This window comes from Rhinoraja longicauda, chromosome 25 (genome assembly GCF_053455715.1).
Source record: "Rhinoraja longicauda isolate Sanriku21f chromosome 25, sRhiLon1.1, whole genome shotgun sequence".
Classification (NCBI taxonomy): Eukaryota; Metazoa; Chordata; class Chondrichthyes; order Rajiformes; family Arhynchobatidae; genus Rhinoraja; species Rhinoraja longicauda.
Window position 1 is genome coordinate 21,074,483 of NC_135977.1, and position 19,225 is coordinate 21,093,707.

The window sequence follows — 19,225 nt, forward strand, 5'->3', positions numbered from 1 at the left end:
TAGAACTAAAATAAAATATTTTCCAATAAATTCTCTCTCCTGTTTTTCCAAACCCAGACATTCTTGAAGCCTTACTGAGAAAGGCACTCTGCTTACACACAGGACCAATGTTTAGCTAACGGCTCCTCTTGACAAGGAACCGGATACCTCACCATCTCTGGTCTGTTTTGGACTTGGGTTTGGGCTTAGTTGTACTACGGACTTCAGTTTTGCATCATTATGGTCTGGTTAGCTCATTATTACAGATAATAAATTTATTGTATTATTGATTATTACAGCACCAGAGACCCGGATTCAATCCTGACTACAGGTGCTGTCTGTATGGAGTTTGCACACTCTCCTTGTGACCGCGTGGGTTTTCTCCAGGTGCTCTGGTTTCCTCCCACGTTCCAAAGATGTACAGGTTTGAAGGTTAACTGGCTACGGTAAAATTGTAAATTGTCCCCTAGAGTGTCCCCAAAGGGCCTGTTTGCACGCTGTACCTCTAAGTCTTAAGTCTATATATTTGTGTGTTGTTGCATTAATGGGCCTGCAAAGCTGCAGTGAGTAAGAATTTCATTGTTCTGTCACTAGTACCGATGACAATTAAACACTCTTGATAACTGTATCAACCAACTTCACAAAAGGTACAAGATGGCAGCTCAGGCGACTGTGATGTTGCCTTGGGATCAGTCGAGGCCTGGCCTAGTTGGATCTGCTGGAGGCTGAGCAAAGCTTGGCTTGTGTTTGGGCAGAAGACTGGTAGGAGTTTGATTCAGGCCCAAGTCTTAAATGGTGAAAGTCATAACCTGAACTCCACAGTGTGACCCAATCCCCACATAACCCACGTTTTCAAAGATAGTGATAATTTGAAATATGTTTGAGGTAAACTTGTTTTAACTTGTATTAATCTTCAGCATGGACATTGTGGGCTGAAGGGCCTGTTCCTTTAGTTTAGTTTAGAAATACAGTGCGGAAACAGGCCCTTCGGCCTACTGAGTCCGCTCCAACCGGCGATCCCCGTACATTAACCCTATCCTACACACTAGGGACAATTTATAATTTTTCTAAAGACAGCCCCCGTAATCTGGATCAAAGCCGGGTCTCTGGCGCTGTAAGGCAGCAACTCTACCACTGTGCCACCCCCAGTTATTTTCTGTGCTGTGCTATTCTATGTTTTATGTTTTGAAGGCATATTATTTTCAATGTAAACAAAATAATCAGCTGGAGACTTTAACTGCACTGCATTGGACTTGCAGACTTCCTTCACATCCACATTTTGATAATTGCTCTTTTCCGTCACTCCTGGGAGGAAACACAAGGATGAAAGTCGTTTTTAAAAATATCGAAAAGGTAACAGGAAATGAGGGCGAGACAAAGAGGTACTCAGAGGTGTCTGGGTGGATAATGAACACGGGGCTCCAACTCACAGTCATGTAATGGGACCCCTTCACTCAGACCGAGCAGATCAAAGGGAAGCTGAAACATTGGGCCCCAGTGCTTAGTCTTTGACTCCAAGAAGCACAGCTCTCAGGATGCTCATTGCAGCATCCAAGGATCTAAATGGCAGGTCACAGATACAACTCTCAAATCCTGACTGGCAAACCTAAATGGCTGGTGATGGTATCTGTTTGGCATTGTCCAAACCTTGATAGCTGAACACTACAACTGTTTGCTTAGCACCAGGAAGGCAGTCAACACCCCCACCTGCACAGGAAGACCTGGGATTGTATGATTAATGCGGCTCCTTAAATGTGTACAGTTCAGGGTTTAAGAATGCAGCGCGGAGAGGTGCGATCCTAAAATGCACGATGACGAAAAGCACAAAAAAAGTGTTTCAGATAGATAAGGTGGTAAAAGAGGCTTTTGGTACATCACCCTTGATCAGTCAGTGTGAAGAGTATCGAAGGTAGACACAAAATGCTGGAGTAACTCAGCAGGGCAGGCAGCATTTCTGGAGAGAAGGAATGGGTGACGTTTCAGGACGAGACCCTTCTTCAGACTGATGTCAGGGGAGGGGGCGGGACAAAGGTGGAATGTAGTCGGACACAGTAAGACTGGTGGGAGAACTGGGAAGAGGGAGGGGATGGAGAAGGAAAGCAAGGGCTATGTGAAGTTAGAAAAGTCAATGTTCATACCACTGGGGTGTAAACTACCCAAGCGAAATATGAGGTGCTGTTCCTCCAATTTGCGCTGGGCCTCACTCTGACAATGGAGGAGGCCCAGGACAGAAAGGTCAAATTGGGAATGCGAGGGGGAGTTGAAGTGCTGAGCCACCGGGAGGTCAGGTAGGTTAAGACGGACTGAGAGGTGTTCAGCGAAACGATGGCTCAGCCTGCGTTTGGTCTCGCCGATGTGGAGAAGTTAACACCTGGAACTGCAGATACAGTAGATGAGGTTGGAGGAGGTGCAAGTGAACCTCTGCCTCACCTAGAAAGACTGTCGGGGTCCTTGGATGGAGTCGAGGGGGGAGGTAAAAGGACAGGTGCTGCAACTCCTGTGGTTGCAGGGGAAAGTACACGGGGATGGGGTGGTTTGGGTGGGAAGGGACTAGTTGACCAGGGAGTTTCGGAGGGAACGGTCTCTGCGGAAAGCAGAAAGGGGGGAAGATGGGAAGATGTGGCCAGTAGTGGGATCCCGTTGGAGGTGGCAAAAATGTTGGAGGATTATATGCTGTACAGTATAGAAGTTAGGGTGTTATGTTAAGAGTTATACAAGATGTTGATATGGCCGTACTTGAAGCACTGCGTTCAGTTTCAGTCACTCTGCTATCGGAAGGATGTTAGACACAAAATGCTGGAGTAACTCAGGCTGAAGAAGGGTCCCAACCCGAAACGTCACCCATTCCTTCTATCCAGAGATGCTGCCTGTTCTGCTGAGTTACTCCAGCATGAGAGGTGACACGGAGGCGCAGCAGCAGAGTTGCTGTCTTACAGCGCCAGAGACCCGGCTTCAACCTTGTACGTTCTCCCTGTGACCGCGTTGGTTTTCTCCAGTTTCCTCCACACTCCAAAGACCCACAGGTTTGTAGGTTAATTAGCCTCAGTAAAGATTGTAAATTGTTCCTAGTGTGTAGACTAGTGCTTGTGCATGGGGTGGTCGCTGGTCAGCACGGACTCCGTGGGCCAAAGGGCCTGTTTCCGCAATGTATCTCAAAAGTTAAGTCCATAAATGACCATGCCAGGAAATAGAGCAGAGCCATGGAGCTTCACATCAGCATTCAAGTTTAAATTCCCTTAGAGACTGCAATTTCCTGTCACCAAGATATAAGCACACAAAAGAAAATTGGGTCAATCTTCCAAAGGTCTTCAGCAATTATCATCATAGCTGCTTCTGGTCCTGTTTAATTGGAAGCTGTATGATCAGCTGCAGAGGTGACGTGCTTTAGTATTTCTGATTTCGAAAAAAGGATGGCTCATCTAGGAAGATATCTCAAACATAAAGACCTGATAGACTGTGGTTCTTTAGCAAACAGAACAGTTGGAAGGGAGATGGAACACAAGAAACGCAGTTCACTCAGCTTAACATCCGCCATGGATAAAATGATAGACATTGTAGCAACGCACACTGAAAAAGTCTAGATAATCAATCAAAACCAACATGGTTTTGCAAAAGGAAACTTATGCTTGACCAATTTATTGGATCTCCTTAAAGTAGAAAAATATGTTAAGGACAAAGGTGTAGGTATACTGTACCTACTTTTCCAGAAGTAATCTGATTGATTTAAGTGGAACATAAAAGCCAATGGCTCAGGAGGATGGCTCTGATCCATCACACATACCAGATTTCCCTCCAATGACTCCATCTACATGTGCCTCGGAAAAACAGCCAACATAATCAAAGTCTTGTCCCGACCTGGTTATTCTTTTGTCTCCCTGCTCCTGTCCAGCAGAAGTACAGAAGCTTGAAAGAGTGATCCACCAGTCTTTTGGAACAACTTCTTCCCCTCCATTCTCAGGCTTCTGAACTGTCCTTCCATAAGCTGGGGACCTGTTCCATTTACCTCTATCCCATTTGAGGACATTGTAGTGCATCACTTCCACAGACAAAGTCCAATGTGCAAAGTGCTGAAACAGTATTGTGGATGATCAGCCACGATCACAATGAATGGCGGTGCTGGCTCGAATGGCCGAATGGCCTCCTCCTGCACCTATTTTCTATGTTTCTATGTTAGTATCTCCTTTGCTGCATCTATTGTACTTGAGTTTGACTTTATATATGGTATATCTGATGTGTTTGGATATCATGCAAAACAAAGCTTTTCACTGTACCTCGGTACACGTGACAATAATAAACCTACGCCTAAATAAGTCTGACTGCCCAACAGGATGAAGAGAGCAGGTATAAATGGGTCTGTTGCAAGGTGACAAGATGCAGGTTGCTGCAGAAATTCTGCGCTGGTGCCTCAACATTTCCCATCTATATTTTGGATGAAGGTATCAAAGGAAAGGTTGCTAAATTTGCTGATGATGCAAAGATAGGTTGGAAATACTTGAAGGTAGACACAAAATGTTGGAGTAACAGTGGGCCAGGCAGCATCACAGGAGAGAAGGAATGGGTGACGTCACCCGTCCCTTCTCTCCTGAGATGCTGCCTAGCCCACTGTTACTCCAGCATTTTGTGTCTATCTTCGATTTAAACCAGCATCTGTAGTTTTTTTTTCCTTGGAAATTCTTGAAGCTGTCATGAGGAACTATGACGGTGTGTATGTGAGTGGGCACCAAATGGCAGAGTATAATGTGGGAAAATGTGAAATTGTCCATATCAGCAGGAGAATTGAGGAAATATGATTTTATCTAAATGTTGAATGGAAAAACATTGGGGGCAGGGTGGTTATGGGATTTGGGTGTCCTCATGTAGGTTTCACACACCGCTAGTATGCATAAGTAAGTAGGAAAGCTAATAGAATGTTATTTTGATTACTATTAAATTGAATGGAATTTATGAGCGACACAGTGGTGCAGCTGGTAGAGCTGCTGCCTCACAGCACCAGTGACCCGGGTTAGATCCTGCCCTCAGATGCTGTTTGTGTGGAGTTGGCATGTTCTCGCTGTGACTGCGTTCGGTTTCCTCCAATTTCCTCCAACATCCTAAAGATGTGCAGGTTTGTAGGTTAATTGGCCTCTAAATTTCCCTGAATGTCTCGAGAAAGTAGGATAACATGGAACTAGTGTGACCAATCACCACCATGGAAATGATGGACCGGAGGACCTGTTTCCATGCTGTGTCTCTGAATTAAACTAAAAGTAAGGAGGTGATACTTCAATTATATGTGGCAACAGTGAGACCACACCTGGACCATTGTGTACAGTACTGGTCTTTTTTTGAAGGGTGGATGTTGATGCATTGGAAGCAGTTCAGAGAAGGGTCAGTTGTCTCACTAATGATTCAATTCAATGACACTTTATTGCCACGTGTACTTCGGTACTACATAAAATGGTTTGTTTTGCATACAGCCTGGTAAAATCGTACAGCAGACCTCGCCTAGGCAGCACACAAGAGTCACCAGGTTCTGGTGCCGACAAAGTTACAAAAGGTTCATCTAACAGTCTCATCGTCTGCTCGTAGTGGTGACCCAAGCCTGCCGCCACACATGGCCACAGGCGCCCCCCCCCCGCCGCCCCCCCCCCCCCCCCCCCCATCGCTCTCGGCGGACTCCCCACCCAGATCCCCCTTCAGGAAACGTTGGGCAGACCAGGCTTGTATTTACATGTATTTTGAAAAGCGAGGAGGACTCGTAAGATGCTGAAGGGATCCGTCAGGGAGAATGGGGTGAGGATGCCTCCTCTTATCAAATAATCTAAAACTAGGAGTCATTATTTAAAGGAGTTGCCAAATAACAATTGGCCATGAAATTTGCCATGGTTTGAGAGTCTGGGGAGAGTCTTAAACTTATTTTAAGGTAGGCTTAAACAGATTCATCCTAAGCAAGATGTTGAGATTACTGGGAGTCATCAGGGAATGCAAGGACGAGGTTCCAGTCAAGAGTCAAGAGTGTTTTATTGCCCAGATAGAACAATGAAATTCCTATTTGCTGCAGAACAACATCAGCAATGATATTAACAATTGACAAGGGTTGAGAGGCCTATTTCTGCTTCTCATTCTGAAGCTCATACATCATCTTGCCAAAATGAAAGAGTTACCCATGCTAGTGGAAGGCGATACCCATTTCCCATTTTGGACCCTCATACATAATGTGTGTTTCCATCTGTGTGTGTTAACTCTGGAAGATTTTAACATTTTAATTTCCATCTTGTGATGTTTCCGTCAGCCACTGGTTAGAAATGGACTGTGCAAGTCCCACAGCGGCCCATAGCTAACACATGCACAGGCTGGCCTTTCTTGCAAAGAAAGCAAGTCAATATGTTTGTGTTATTAACCACAGCTGACATCAAGAAAATCATATGTTTAACTTCAGTCTTCGGGGGGCAGAGAGCAAAAGCAGACCTCAAAAGCTCTATTATTAAACTTTAAAAATGGAAAATTCGAATTGACATTTAGACAAAACTCTTCAATAAACATAATATCACTCTGAACGTCAGCTGATTGCTCCATTCAATACACATTCCAGAAGATAAACATCAGATCAGAGTGGTGCTAAAGTTCTAACCACAATTACGTTTTTAATTTTCATGTTGTGAATTATTAGTTTGGAAATTACAGTAAGCAAAATTTATTTCATTGATATCAATTTCCTTTTTCCATTAAGTTAATTGTGAACATAGATAAAACAAAAGCCTCATATGAAACTAAACAGCCGTCTACTTCTGATTTATATTCGTCACAGTTTAAACCCTCACGAGATCAGGACAAATTAATATAATCAACTTCACTTTTCTTTTTAAACAGTATTACGGTGCAAAGCAAGTTTGAAATTAATGACCACAATAAATTACAATAATTGATTGTAGTTTGTCCTTTAGAAGTCGGCACAGTTTCATTTTACCTTTTTCTATTAATAAGATTTTTTTCTTATTTTGTTTGTTCTGGGGTTAATGATGCATGGCTATAATAACTATCAACTGAGCATCGCAAATGTTTCATCAAACCCTGTGTCTCCTTGCTGCTGAAAGGCTCTTAGCAGTCCACCTAAAACTAGCGCGAACCTCAATAAGCATAAGTTCATGGGAAAGATGATTATGCGGTGATCAGAGAGTGCGGTCCTGACCTCCCATCTACCTCATTGGAGACCGATATCGGACTTCAATGTTGTATCTTTGTGCTAAGTGTTGTACTCGTTATCCTATATCTGTGCAATGTGGACGGCTAGATTATAAACATGTAACGTCTTTTCTTTGACTGGACAGCATGCAAACAGAAGCTTTTCACTGTACCTTGTTACATGTGACAATAACAACACAAACTATACCCAGAGATATAATGATTTTGCTGAATAGCACTGTGTTTTGCCTCGTCTTTAATGAAAGATGAGAATGAATTGTTAGAGATGAATGTAAAACACTAATGCTGTTAACTTTTAGACAAATATATATAGCATTCCATGTATTAATGGGAAGCAATCAACAGGTCTAAATGGCATTGTTTGAGAAACTGGGGGGTATCCGAGAGCGGAGAGATGGTAAGGAGAAGGCAGACATTGTGTTATTATCACAAGAGGTAATTTTCGGAACATCTATAGAAACAAAATAGCATCAAAAGTGTTGCTACGTGACATTGCTGAAATGTAAGACTTTGCATTCCCTCAGTTTCATGACTGCCTGTTCATCATCTCCTCTAGGTCTATTCTTATCTCACACAAAATTCAGCATAGGTTTAAATCTTGTGTGTTTTGAAAATTTGGAGATTTTTACGCTCAACTGCAGAATGATAGTTGGATTAGAGGGTATTAGCTACGAGGAGTGGTTGGACAAACTTGGATTATTTTCTCTGGAACATCGGAGGCAGAGGGGAGATGCGATAGAAGAGAGGGATAGATGGGTAGACAGGTATGCACAATACCCTGAACAACAGGTCACCAAGTCCCTTTTCCCAGGATGGGAAGATTAGAGGGCACAGCGTTAAGGCTGGAGAAGGGCAACATTACAAGAAAGTGTGCGGGGCAGGCTTATCTTTTTAAAACAGAGGGTGGTGAGTGCCTGGAATGGGCTGCCACGAGTGGTGGTGGCAGATGAGATTGGGGCTTTTAGATAGGCACATCTTCTATGTTCTAACTTCACATCATGAGTATAAATTTGGAAAAGCAGTGATCCTTGCACCATTCTCTCAGAAACTCAATGGCATGTTTCAAGTCTGACAAACAACAGTTTTGACATCCACCTTGTTGTCTTTCAGATAGGCAATCACATTTTCATGCTGCCACAACTCCTTTGACAATAGACAATAGACAATAGGTGCAGGAGGAGGCCATTCGGCCCTTCGAGCCAGCACCGCCATTCAATGTGATCATGGCTGATCATTCTCAATCAGTACCCCGTTCCTGCCTTCTCCTCATACCCCCTGACTCCGCTATCCTTAAGAGCTCTATCCAGCTCTCTCTTGAATGCATTCAAAGAATTAGCCTCCACTGCCTTCTGAGGCAGAGAATTCCACAGATTCACAACTCTCTGACTGAAAAAGTTTTTCCTCATCTCAGTTCTAAATGGCCTACCCCTTATTCTTAAACTGTGACCCCTTGTTCTGGACTCCCCCAACATTGGGAACATGTTTCCTGCCTCTAATGTGTCCAACCCCTTAATAATCTTATACATTTCGATAAGATCGTGCTTCTGGCACTCTCAGTCACGGTGGCATCTTGTCCGATGCCTTTGGAAAGCCACATTTTGGACTAATATTGAAAGTTGCTTCATTCCCAAATTAAAGGATGCAGCAAACCTGTGAGAAAATCCAGTCAGTAACATTATTGCCTTATATTTGGTGTCCTTTATATTCCTTGTTTAGTGTAGAGATACAGAGTGGAAACAGGCCCTCCGGCCCACACCAACTATTCATCACCCATTTTCACATTAGTTCTATGTTACCTCACTTTCACATCCATCCCCGACACACTAGGGGCAATTAACCTACAAACCGGCACATCTATGGGATGTGGGAGAAAACCGGAGTAAACCCACGTAGTAACAGGGAGAGCCTGCGAGCTCCACACAGACAGCACCCGAGGTCAGGATCAAACCTGGGATATTGGCGCTGTGTGGTAGAAGCAGGTCTACCAGCTGCGCCACAGTGCCGCCCATTAAAAATGTATCTTGTATCAACCATCTTACTGCTTGCAACCATCCATTCAGTGAGGTTAAAACAACGCACTGAGGGACATTTACCTTTGTTAGTAAATGGCTTTTAAATTGTGTGGAATAAGGTGGTAGATACAATATAGATTTTTAACTGGGAATGCATATATAAGGAGCAGCAAATGCAAGGCAAATGCATATATAAGGGGCAGCAAATACAAGGCAAATTGTTGCTTTGATATGTAAAAGCACAGAATGTAAAAGGAAGATGTTGTTAAATTTGTATAAAACATCGGTAGGACCCACCGATTCATCACCGAGTAACCATTAACAAAATACTGAAGCCATTAGAAGAGTGAATTTTCAGAGATTGATAATTATTAGAAAAGGATGTTAGCAGATGCTTTTAACATCATCAACAATGAGGGATACAAGGAAGAAAAAATTTGACACAGATTATTAGTTAGAGACCAAGACATCGTTTCAAGGGGGTTGATTGAATAGATTAAAAGAGTAGAATATAAAAATAATACAGGGAAATGCAGCGTTGGGGATAAGTGGCCGTTGAAAAGCTTGGATAGCCGCAACGCATTTAATGGTTTCTCAGTGCAGCATATTTACGATTTGATGTAGGATCGAAAGTCACTCGGCAATGAATCCCTGCAGCCGCACTGCAGTCGGAGAAAGCCACAACAATCTTACCCAACTGATCGCTGCTCTGCTGAGAAACAAGGAGCAGATGGAGACCTGGACTTATCCTCTATCTCAATAACATGCTCCCACTCACTCCTCACCTGCGTTGATATATTTTGACTTTCTAAGTCTACCTCCCTCCTCATTAAATGGAGGGACATGGGTCACATGCAGGCAGAGGAGATGCAATGGGCCTTTATGGCCAGCTGCAGCTGAAACCTGGCGACATATGGACTCAATGGCCTTTTTCTGCTCCATTCTGTACACAATGGGGGATTGTACTTATGTATGGCAGTAAGCTTACCGATCTGTACGCAAACAAAGTATATCACTGCACCATGCTATATGTGATAGTATAGAACCATTGAACGATTGAGAATAGTTGTCATCTAATTCTCAAGCGTCCAGACCCCAAACCTCACCTATCCATGTTTTCCAGAGACGCTGCCTGACCCGTTAAGTTACTCCAGCACTTTGTGTCCTTTTGTGTAAACCAACATCTGCAGTTCCTCGTTTCTACACCGAGATTAGTTCTATGTTATGGTCCACAGTATGTTCGCAATACATTAATCAATAAGGCCTCCTCTGCCCTCTGTGGCAAATAATTTCACAGGTTCACCCAGTGAAGAAGTGTCTCCACATCTACTGGCTAATGTCTCGCCCGAAACCTGAGACAGTTATCACAACCTCATGGTCTGTCTGTCTGGCCCAGTCAGAATTTTGTACATTTTATTGAGAGCACCTAGCATTGAATTGAATGGAATAGTTGTTACATCTGACAAGTCACAGTGAAATTCTTTGCTTGCATACCAAGGTATGCAAATAGTCGCCCATAAAGGGCACATACAAAGTTACAAATTCCCCCAGCCCCCACACGCCAGGTCCCCTTTGTTCTTCCCCCTCTCCCTCATGGTGGTCCCCCCATGATGGGTCCTCCATTGTCCTTCCCCCTCCCTCATGGCGGGACCCCCAACCTGGGTTCCCATTGTTCTCTCCCCACGCCGGGTTCCCCATTGTCCATTGTTCCCTCCCCCCCCCCAGTGTAGTCCCCCCCATGCTAGGCACCCTTTGCTCTGAAGCATTCTTCTGAATTCAAGTAATTACAAGCATCAAAGACGCAATTTTGCCACACATGAGAATCATACAACCGTGCAGGACGAAAACAGACTTCAGCCCAACTCATCCTTGCTCATTAAATTGCCTAACCGAGCTGGTCCCACTGGCCTGCACCTGTCCCACATTCCTCCAAACCTTTCCTATCCTGTATTTGAACAGTGCCCCAGTACCGCAGCAGTAGAGTTGCTGCCTTACAGCTTCAAAGACCCGGGTTTGATCCTGACTACAGGTGCTTGTCTGTGTGGAGTTTGTACATTCTCATGGATTCTTTCCAGTTTCCTCCCACACTCCAAAGACGTACAGGTTAGTAGGTTAATTGGCTTCTGTAAATTGTCCTAGTATGTAGGATAGAACTTGGGTACAGGTGTCGTTGGTTGGCATGGACTTGGTGGGCCGAAGGGGCGTTTCCACGCCATATCTCTAAACTAAAACTCCTCTAAAGGTTACCCCATGAGTTATTCAGAACTAGCAGGAAAAAATTGAAGATATTAACCTTGAAATCACTGCACTGTATAAGTCAACAATTTCCATGTCACTTTCATAGAAAGCTTTATACATTTGATTGTTAAAAATTCTGTAAAGACCTGAAATGCCACCTAACATATACTTCCTTCGTGGAACTCCATCCCCATTGTTTCCGCATTTTTTTTGTGAACCAGCAGACAGACAATCTGCAAGAACCGGTCAATAACCGAGTGAATTTCAGAAGAGGACATCAATGCCAATCAATGGATCAATCCTAAGCATCGATGGCTTGGGAGACTACCTAGGATGCATGCCGGGGAATTTATTGATTTTCAGTGCTGTTAATTATTCCAGCACAACTTTTGATTTTTTTTAAAATATGGCTAATTTCCTTTCATTCCCCCTTTTCAATCAACCCTTTGTTCCCCAGCATTTCTGGAAAGACATCTGCGTTCCCTTCCTCAAAGACTAAAACAAAGTCCAGGCACCTCGCGTTTTAGGCAAGGGCTGCGTTGTTAACAAGCATTCTTAACAATGTTTAAAACGGGTAAATTAAACATATACGCGATTACGCTGCCAGGTTTATATTTGTGCACGTTATTCCAGAAATACCGGCGTGTAAATTAAGCTTTGGTATTAAATGAACAAGCGTGTTATTCTAAAAACGTAATGATCAATCATGTATAAATCTTTATCCGATTAGCAGCTCTGTGATTTCTTTATTCCCCGATGAAAATTCATCTGTTGGACTGTAAGAGACATCCAATGGGCTCACCAATCGTTTGCTTTTCACACACTTATAGAAACTTTTACAGTCCACTTTTATGTTCCTGGCAGGGTTATCCCCGTGTCATTCTTCTCAATCACATTCTTGGTCCACTTTTGCTGAATTGGACACTTTTCATAATCCTCAGGTTTAATACCCGACAGGAAAATGAATACACCTCCTCTTTGAAAAAAAAATTAAGTGTAGTCTTGGATTCATTAACCATAGTGGAGTCACTATTTTTTTTGATGCTTTTTTCTCTGGAAGGAGTGTGCAGCTGTGGCATTTACGGCTTTTGCTCCTTAATGTTAGGTATTGCCTATCCATGGTCATGCCATTTAACCAAGGGCAGCCAACTTGCTCTTAATGCATCCTTTGTAGTTTAGGACCCTCGGTTTTGGATTAAACAAGTTCACATTCCATCTTAAATGAAGTAGGAAGACAGGGGGCTAGAGGGCAGGAGGTGGCAAGGGGGGAGGCAAGGGGGCAGGGGCAGGTAAAGATGGGGAGGAGAGTATTAAAAATAGGGGGAGAGGGGGGAGCAGTGCCAGAGGCGGCAGGGGTGGGGAGGTGCTGGAGGAGGCAAAGCCATGTTGAACAATCCAGGGTTTTGCCTGGATCGGGCACCGCTCCACAAGATCTAACGCGTGGACTTTGAAAATGGTGGCAAATCTGTCGACTCGAAAAGAATTTCACTGTATTTTGCACGTGTGACAATAAAGCACTATTGAACAATTGGCCGTGAAATTAAAACATGTTTCTCTGTGGCAGCAATAACATGGGCTGAAGTTTATTTCTTCAATTTCTCCATGAAAAATATTAGAGCAGAGAAGGGTTTTCAAAGATCAAAGTAGCTTGACCAGAATACTAGGTGAGACAGAAATATAACGCAGCAATCACACTCTGTCCGCGTATTGCAGATACATTGTTGGGATTTAACAAAGCAGACAATAATTTTCTGTGATGCAGTACACCATCTTATCAGCGTAGTCACGTACAAGGGATGAGATTTTTTAAACATACAACGTGAATAATTAAACATTTCGTTCTGGAATGGCAGGACAGAAATAAGAAATAAATTAATTTGGAGGTGCTTTGTCATTACAAAAAACCATATTATTCAACATTGTTAAGTATACACACAACAATGTAACAATAACATCAAAGTACATTTAGGTTAAGATTACATGCAGCAATGATACTGACATCGTAGTGTGAGTGAGTGAGTGAAGATGAATTACGAGAACAAATTATGGGGTTTATGAGGAATCGCAGATGTGATCTGCGAAGTTGAATAAAAGCAACAAGTATCTGCAACAGATAGACGGGACTGGCACGACCTTTGGGAATTGGGAAACAAGAGTAAGTGATGAACAGACACGAACCTTGGCTAAAAAACAAACCTGGCTCAATTGAGAGATAGAAGAGGAACTTATTCAGTTTTAAAAGTATCTTGATTTTATCGAGTATATTCCGAGACAACAATAAACCTTTGGAAAAACATTGGGATTATTTTGTCATGCTGTCAAATTTGAAAAGCTTACCTCAGCTTGGAAGGTCTTTAGGAGAGGTGCAACCATTTCTCTAATCTCCTGAAATACAAAGTTTTCAGATAAAGCAAAGTTGTAACAATGCTGTCAGCACTATCCACTCGTGCAGAGGTAATTGAAGCAGGTACTATTGTAATGTTTAAGAAACATTTAGACAGGTATATGGATAGGTCAGGTTTAGAGGGATACGTGCCAAATGCAGGCAGGTGGGACTAGTGTAGATGGGACATGTTGGGCAAGTTGGGGCAAAGGCCTGCTTTACACTGTAAGACTCTAATTAAACCTGCATCAACTACTTCCTTTGGTAGCTCATTCCATGAACCCACCACCCTTTGTTGAAAAAATAATGGCACTCAGATCCCCTCTAGATATCGAGTTTTAGACTCCCCTACCCTGGGGAAAAAAGTCTATGACAATCCATATTATCAGTGCGGATCATTATTTTATCGACCTTTGTTTAAATAAAGGTTTCCAACAGAAATACAGAGAAAAAACAAGAGACTAGAGTTCGAGAAGAGTGATTTTGGAAGTCTTTCTGGAGCAGCTATAGGTAGATGGACTGACGTTTATTTCTTCAATTTCTCCATGAAAAATTCTCCATCTGGTTTACACTGAAGATACTGGTTTACACTGAAGATAGACAAAATGCAGGCAGGTGGGACTAGTGTAGATGGGACATGTTGGTCGGTATGGGCAAGTCAGCGGGTCAGGCAGCATGTCTAAAGAAAAGGAATAGATGATGTTTCGGTCAAGACCCTTCTTCAGACTTCGGTAGAAGGAAGGTGGGTGTTACAGGTCAAAAAGGTAGAATAAGCGAGTTCGGTATCTCGACTGAGCATGCACAGATCATAGGTCGCAAGGGCTAAACATTCTCGCCAGCTGATCTGCTGCGTGTATACAGACCTGCGTTTCATCCGTATTTTCCAGTTTTGCTTCATAGAGGTAAGAAAATACTGTTTTAAAAAGTATGAATTAGGTGTATTTATGGTTAATTTGTACTCCGGTAGACACAAAATGCTGGAGTAACTTACTGGGACAGGCAGCATCTCTGGAGAGAAGGAATGGCTGACGTTTCAGGTCGAGACCCTACAGGAAGGGTTTCGACCTGAAACGTTAGCCATTCCTTCTCTCCAGAGATGCTGCCTGTTCCGCTGAGTTACTCCAGCATTTTGCGTCTATCTTCGGTGTAAACCAGCATCTACAGCTCCTTCTTACACATCAAAAAATCCCCACGCTCAGTCGAGACACCGAACTTACTTATTGTACAGCAAATAAACAGGCACTTTCAGCCCACCTCATCCAAACAGTCGAGATTTATCCCATTTGCCTGGAAAAAGTCTATATTTCTCTGTGCCTTTCTTATCTGAAGAATAAGAAAGGCACATATAAAATTTCTTGAAAAGTGGTAAAGATTTATAGAAAATCTGTCAAAATTAGATCAAATCCTAATGCATCAATAGACCGAATGCCTTTTAAATGTTGTAATTGTACCTGCCACTGCCGGCTTGAGTTGAAAGTGGCTGGAATGAGAATTTTAACGAGATAGGAAGTTGAGCAAAGAGAGCCAATTGACGTCAACGAGACCAGGGTCATCAAAAGGGTCAGACTTGGGGTAGGAAAGGCCAAGTCATGAAAGTTAAAATGTTGGAAACTTTCAGCAGGTCAGACATCTCCGTGTTTATATTTCAGGGCCAGAGCTATTCATCAGAACGAGAACAAGTTTGGGAGGGAACGGGTTTTTAGGCAAATGCACAAGCAGAGAAAAGGGCAGCACAGTGACGCAGCAGCAGTGTGGATGCCTTACAGCGCAAGAGACCCGGGTTCAATCATGACTACGGGTGCTGTCTGTATGGAGTTGGTACATTCTCCATGTGACCGTGTGGGTTTTCTGTGGGTGCTCCAGGTTCCTCCCAAGCTCCAAAGACATACAGGTTTATAGGTTATTTGACTTCGGTAAAATTGTTAAATTGTCCCCAGTGTGTTGGATAGTGCTGATGTGTACAGGGTGATTGCTGGTTGGCATGGACTTGTGTGGGCCGACAGGCCTGTTTCCACGCTGTATTTCTAAAGAAATTGTAGGGACTGAGGGATGTGCTGGGGGCGAGGGTAGTGTCCTGTAAGATTGGCGAGTAGATGCCACAACAGGAAAAGGAAGTGGGAAAATTAGGGTTGGAGTCTGGTCCCAAACAATCACTTGCACCTTTAGTTTCTGAAAGTGCCTTCAAACATCCACAGCACGAGCATCACAATCCAGCTCACTGTCTGCAGTCTGAAGGGTCTCGACCCAGAACCTCACATACTCTCCAAACCTGTGGAAGATTGATCCAATTTTCTTTTGTTTGCTTAGTATCTTGGTGACAGGAAATTGCAGTCTCTAAGGGAATTTGAATGAATGAATGAATGAATGAATGAATAAGTTTATTGGCCAGGTATGTGCATATACAAAGAATGTGCCTTGGTGCTCCGCTCACAAATGACAACACAAACATACAGTTAACAATTAAGAATAAAGCATAAACACCTCAAAACATTAAACATTACGGTCTAAGCATGTGGGTGAAAGTAAACCAGAGCAAAAAAGAAACAGACTTTGGTTTAAACTTGAATGTCGATGTGAAGCTCCTTGGCTCTGCTCTCCTAAGAATGAACACAAAGTGCTGGAGTAACTCAACGGGACAGGCAGCATCTCGGGACAGAAGGACTGGTTGATATTTTGGGTCGAGAAGAAGGGTCTCGACCCGAAATGTCACCAATTCCTTCTATCCCGAGATGCTGGCTGAACCACTGAGTTACTCCAACACTTTGTGTCTATCTCGAAGGGCCGAATGGCCTACTCCTGCACCTATTTTCTATGTTTCTATGTAAACCACCATCTGCAGTTCCTTCCTACACAGTCACTGCTTGTTCCCTGAGCTTTTGTAACACCCTTTATCTTACACTTCACCATCAACCACCTGGCAAGCCAGTGAGCAATTCCAAGCACAGCTTTTACTTTCTTTCTGTTCTTGCATTTGGATTCGGTCTAATTTTGACAGATATTTATATAAATCTTTACCACCTTCCAAATAAGTTAATTTCACATCATTTTTAATACAAGGTATACCTGTGTTAAATATCAGGAAACCTGGGAAATCTTTGAAATTAAGCAGAATACAGATTAATAAGGCATGTTCAATCTATGTGAGAGTTGAGCAGACATTATTTTTTCTCACTCAAACAGCAGCTTAAATGGGTGGCGAGAGGCTTTAGACATTACAGCGCAGAAACAAGCCCTTCGGCCTACTGAGTCCACGCCGACCAGCGATCACCCCGTACGTTCACACTATCCGGCACACCAGGGACAATTTACAATTGTCACCGATGCTAATTAACCTACAAACCTGTACATCTTTGGAGTGTGGGAGGAAACCAGAGCACCCGGAGAAAACCCATGTGGTCAAAGGGTGAAAGTACAAATTCCATACAGACGGCACCCGTAGTCAGGATCGTACCCGGATCTCTGGCACTGTGAGGCAACAACTCTACAGCTGCGCCACTTTGCTGCGCAAACTCTCAGCGCTTATAGAAGGGACTTTGAATAGACCTGTAACCTGCAGGTCTTTCAACTGAGAGCTGGAACATAGGAGCAACTGAAATAGTTCCACTCATCAGGGTGGCATGAGCACAATGGGCCGAATGCTCGGTGGCAGAATGCAAATTTCTACCTTAGTAATTGATAACAAACCAAATAATTTAACCACCATTGATACTGTGCTTTCCACCAAATCCTAAACAATAATTATGAGGTAACAGGAGGTTTTCAGATTAAAGTTATCACCATCTATGCTGACCTCTGTTGACTAACGGTTTAAATGCAGACTGCTGGAATATAATTTTGGATAATTCTCCAGTGCAGGTAGCCTACTGTTCTTTCCAATAAAAACTTCTTATTCACTATTCTGACATCATCTCCCCAGAAGCTTCTAGTAAACTGAAATAGAACATTAAAAAACCTGGATTATCTTTATCCAGCTTCCACAACCTGCCCGATCAAAAGCTCCTCCCTCTTACAATTCATAGATGTGTTTTTTTCCTTCTGGGTTAGAGCAGCTTTTAAACATTGTCCACCTCACCATCTCTCTTGATAAAACTGCTCCGCTGCATCGAAAAAATAGACCACCCCCCCTACAATAATTAACATGAGGGCGGTTCACAGAAGTAGAGTTGTCGCCTCACAGTGCCAGAGACCCGGGTTCCATCCTGACTACGCGTGCTGTCTGTACAGAGTATGTATGTACTCTGTGACTGAATGGGTTTTCTCCGGGTGCTCCGGTTTCCTCCCACATCCCAAAGACCTGTGTGTTTTTTTTTTAGATTAATTAGCCAATAAAATTGTCCCAAGTACGCAGGATAAAATGAGCGTAGGGTGACTGCTGGTCATCATGGACTCGGTGGGCCGAAAGGCCAGTTTCCACGCTGTATCTCTAAACTAAACTGCTTTACAACATTTCAGCAGCACCTCACTACACTTGTGCATTTCTCCAAAGAAAATGGAGCCGGTGACTTCTTCTCAGGTGCAATAGGTTCTGGTTTGCAGCAGCTGCTTAAAACAACTCCATTCTTCATGCTCTCACATCATCAGCGCCAAAAATAATCCAAGCTTCAAAAAATAATTGGTACCTGTACAGCATTAATGTCGACCAAATAGGTCTTTTCAGGCAAGAATCAAATTAAAAAGCTATCTAATTCAATTGGACTCATGGTGAAACAGTTTTTAAGAACAGATCCAAGCAGTCTTAAATGACAATCGGCTGAGTCAAATGACGCACACTTCACGATTTCAGCTCTCCACCCTCACACTGACACTTCCATTACCACCACACAAAACCAACACATCAAAGCATCAACTTCTCAACAATGCAAAAAACCTACGCCCGAGTCTGCTATGCAACTTCAGCAGGTCACAATCAAATTAAGATCATGGGGGCACCTGTATTTTGCTCAAAGACCCAAACTACATACAAATATTGTTTCGACTGGCTTATAGTCTTCACAGCCTTTTACGTTAAAGTTCATGCAAAGTAGCAATAAGCTTCCACGTGAGCTAATGGGGACCTTTGAAACCATTACGACAATGGGGGGCACCTTCTCCAGAATTAGAAGGCAAACTCTGGTAGGAGATACAGTGCCCTCCATAATGCTTGGGACAAAGACCCATCATTTATTTATTTGCCTCTGTACTCCACAATTTAAGATTTGTAATAGAAAAAAAATCACATGTTGTTAAAGTGCACATGGTCAGATTTTATTAAATGGTATTTTTATACATTTTGGTTTCACCATGTTGAAATTACAGCTGTATTTATACATAGTCTCTCCATTTCAGGGCACCATAATGTTTGAAACGTGTGACATGGCTTCACAGGTGTTTGTAATTGCTCAGGTGTGTTTAATTGCCTCCTTAATGCAGGTATAAGAGAGCTCTCAGCACC

General features: G+C 43.0%; 1 protein-coding gene across 5 annotated transcripts in view; it reads right to left on the bottom strand.

Annotated features, from left to right (window-relative positions):
- cux2b (cut-like homeobox 2b) overlaps positions 1-19,225 on the bottom strand; it is a 280,485-nt gene that overhangs the window by 116,426 nt on the left and 144,834 nt on the right. For all 5 annotated transcript variants that reach the window (XM_078421595.1, XM_078421594.1, XM_078421597.1 and 2 more), the window contains exon 3: positions 13,749-13,796. In XM_078421595.1, the coding sequence (XP_078277721.1) occupies positions 13,749-13,796 (48 nt within the window). The remainder of the gene's footprint in view (positions 1-13,748; positions 13,797-19,225) is intronic.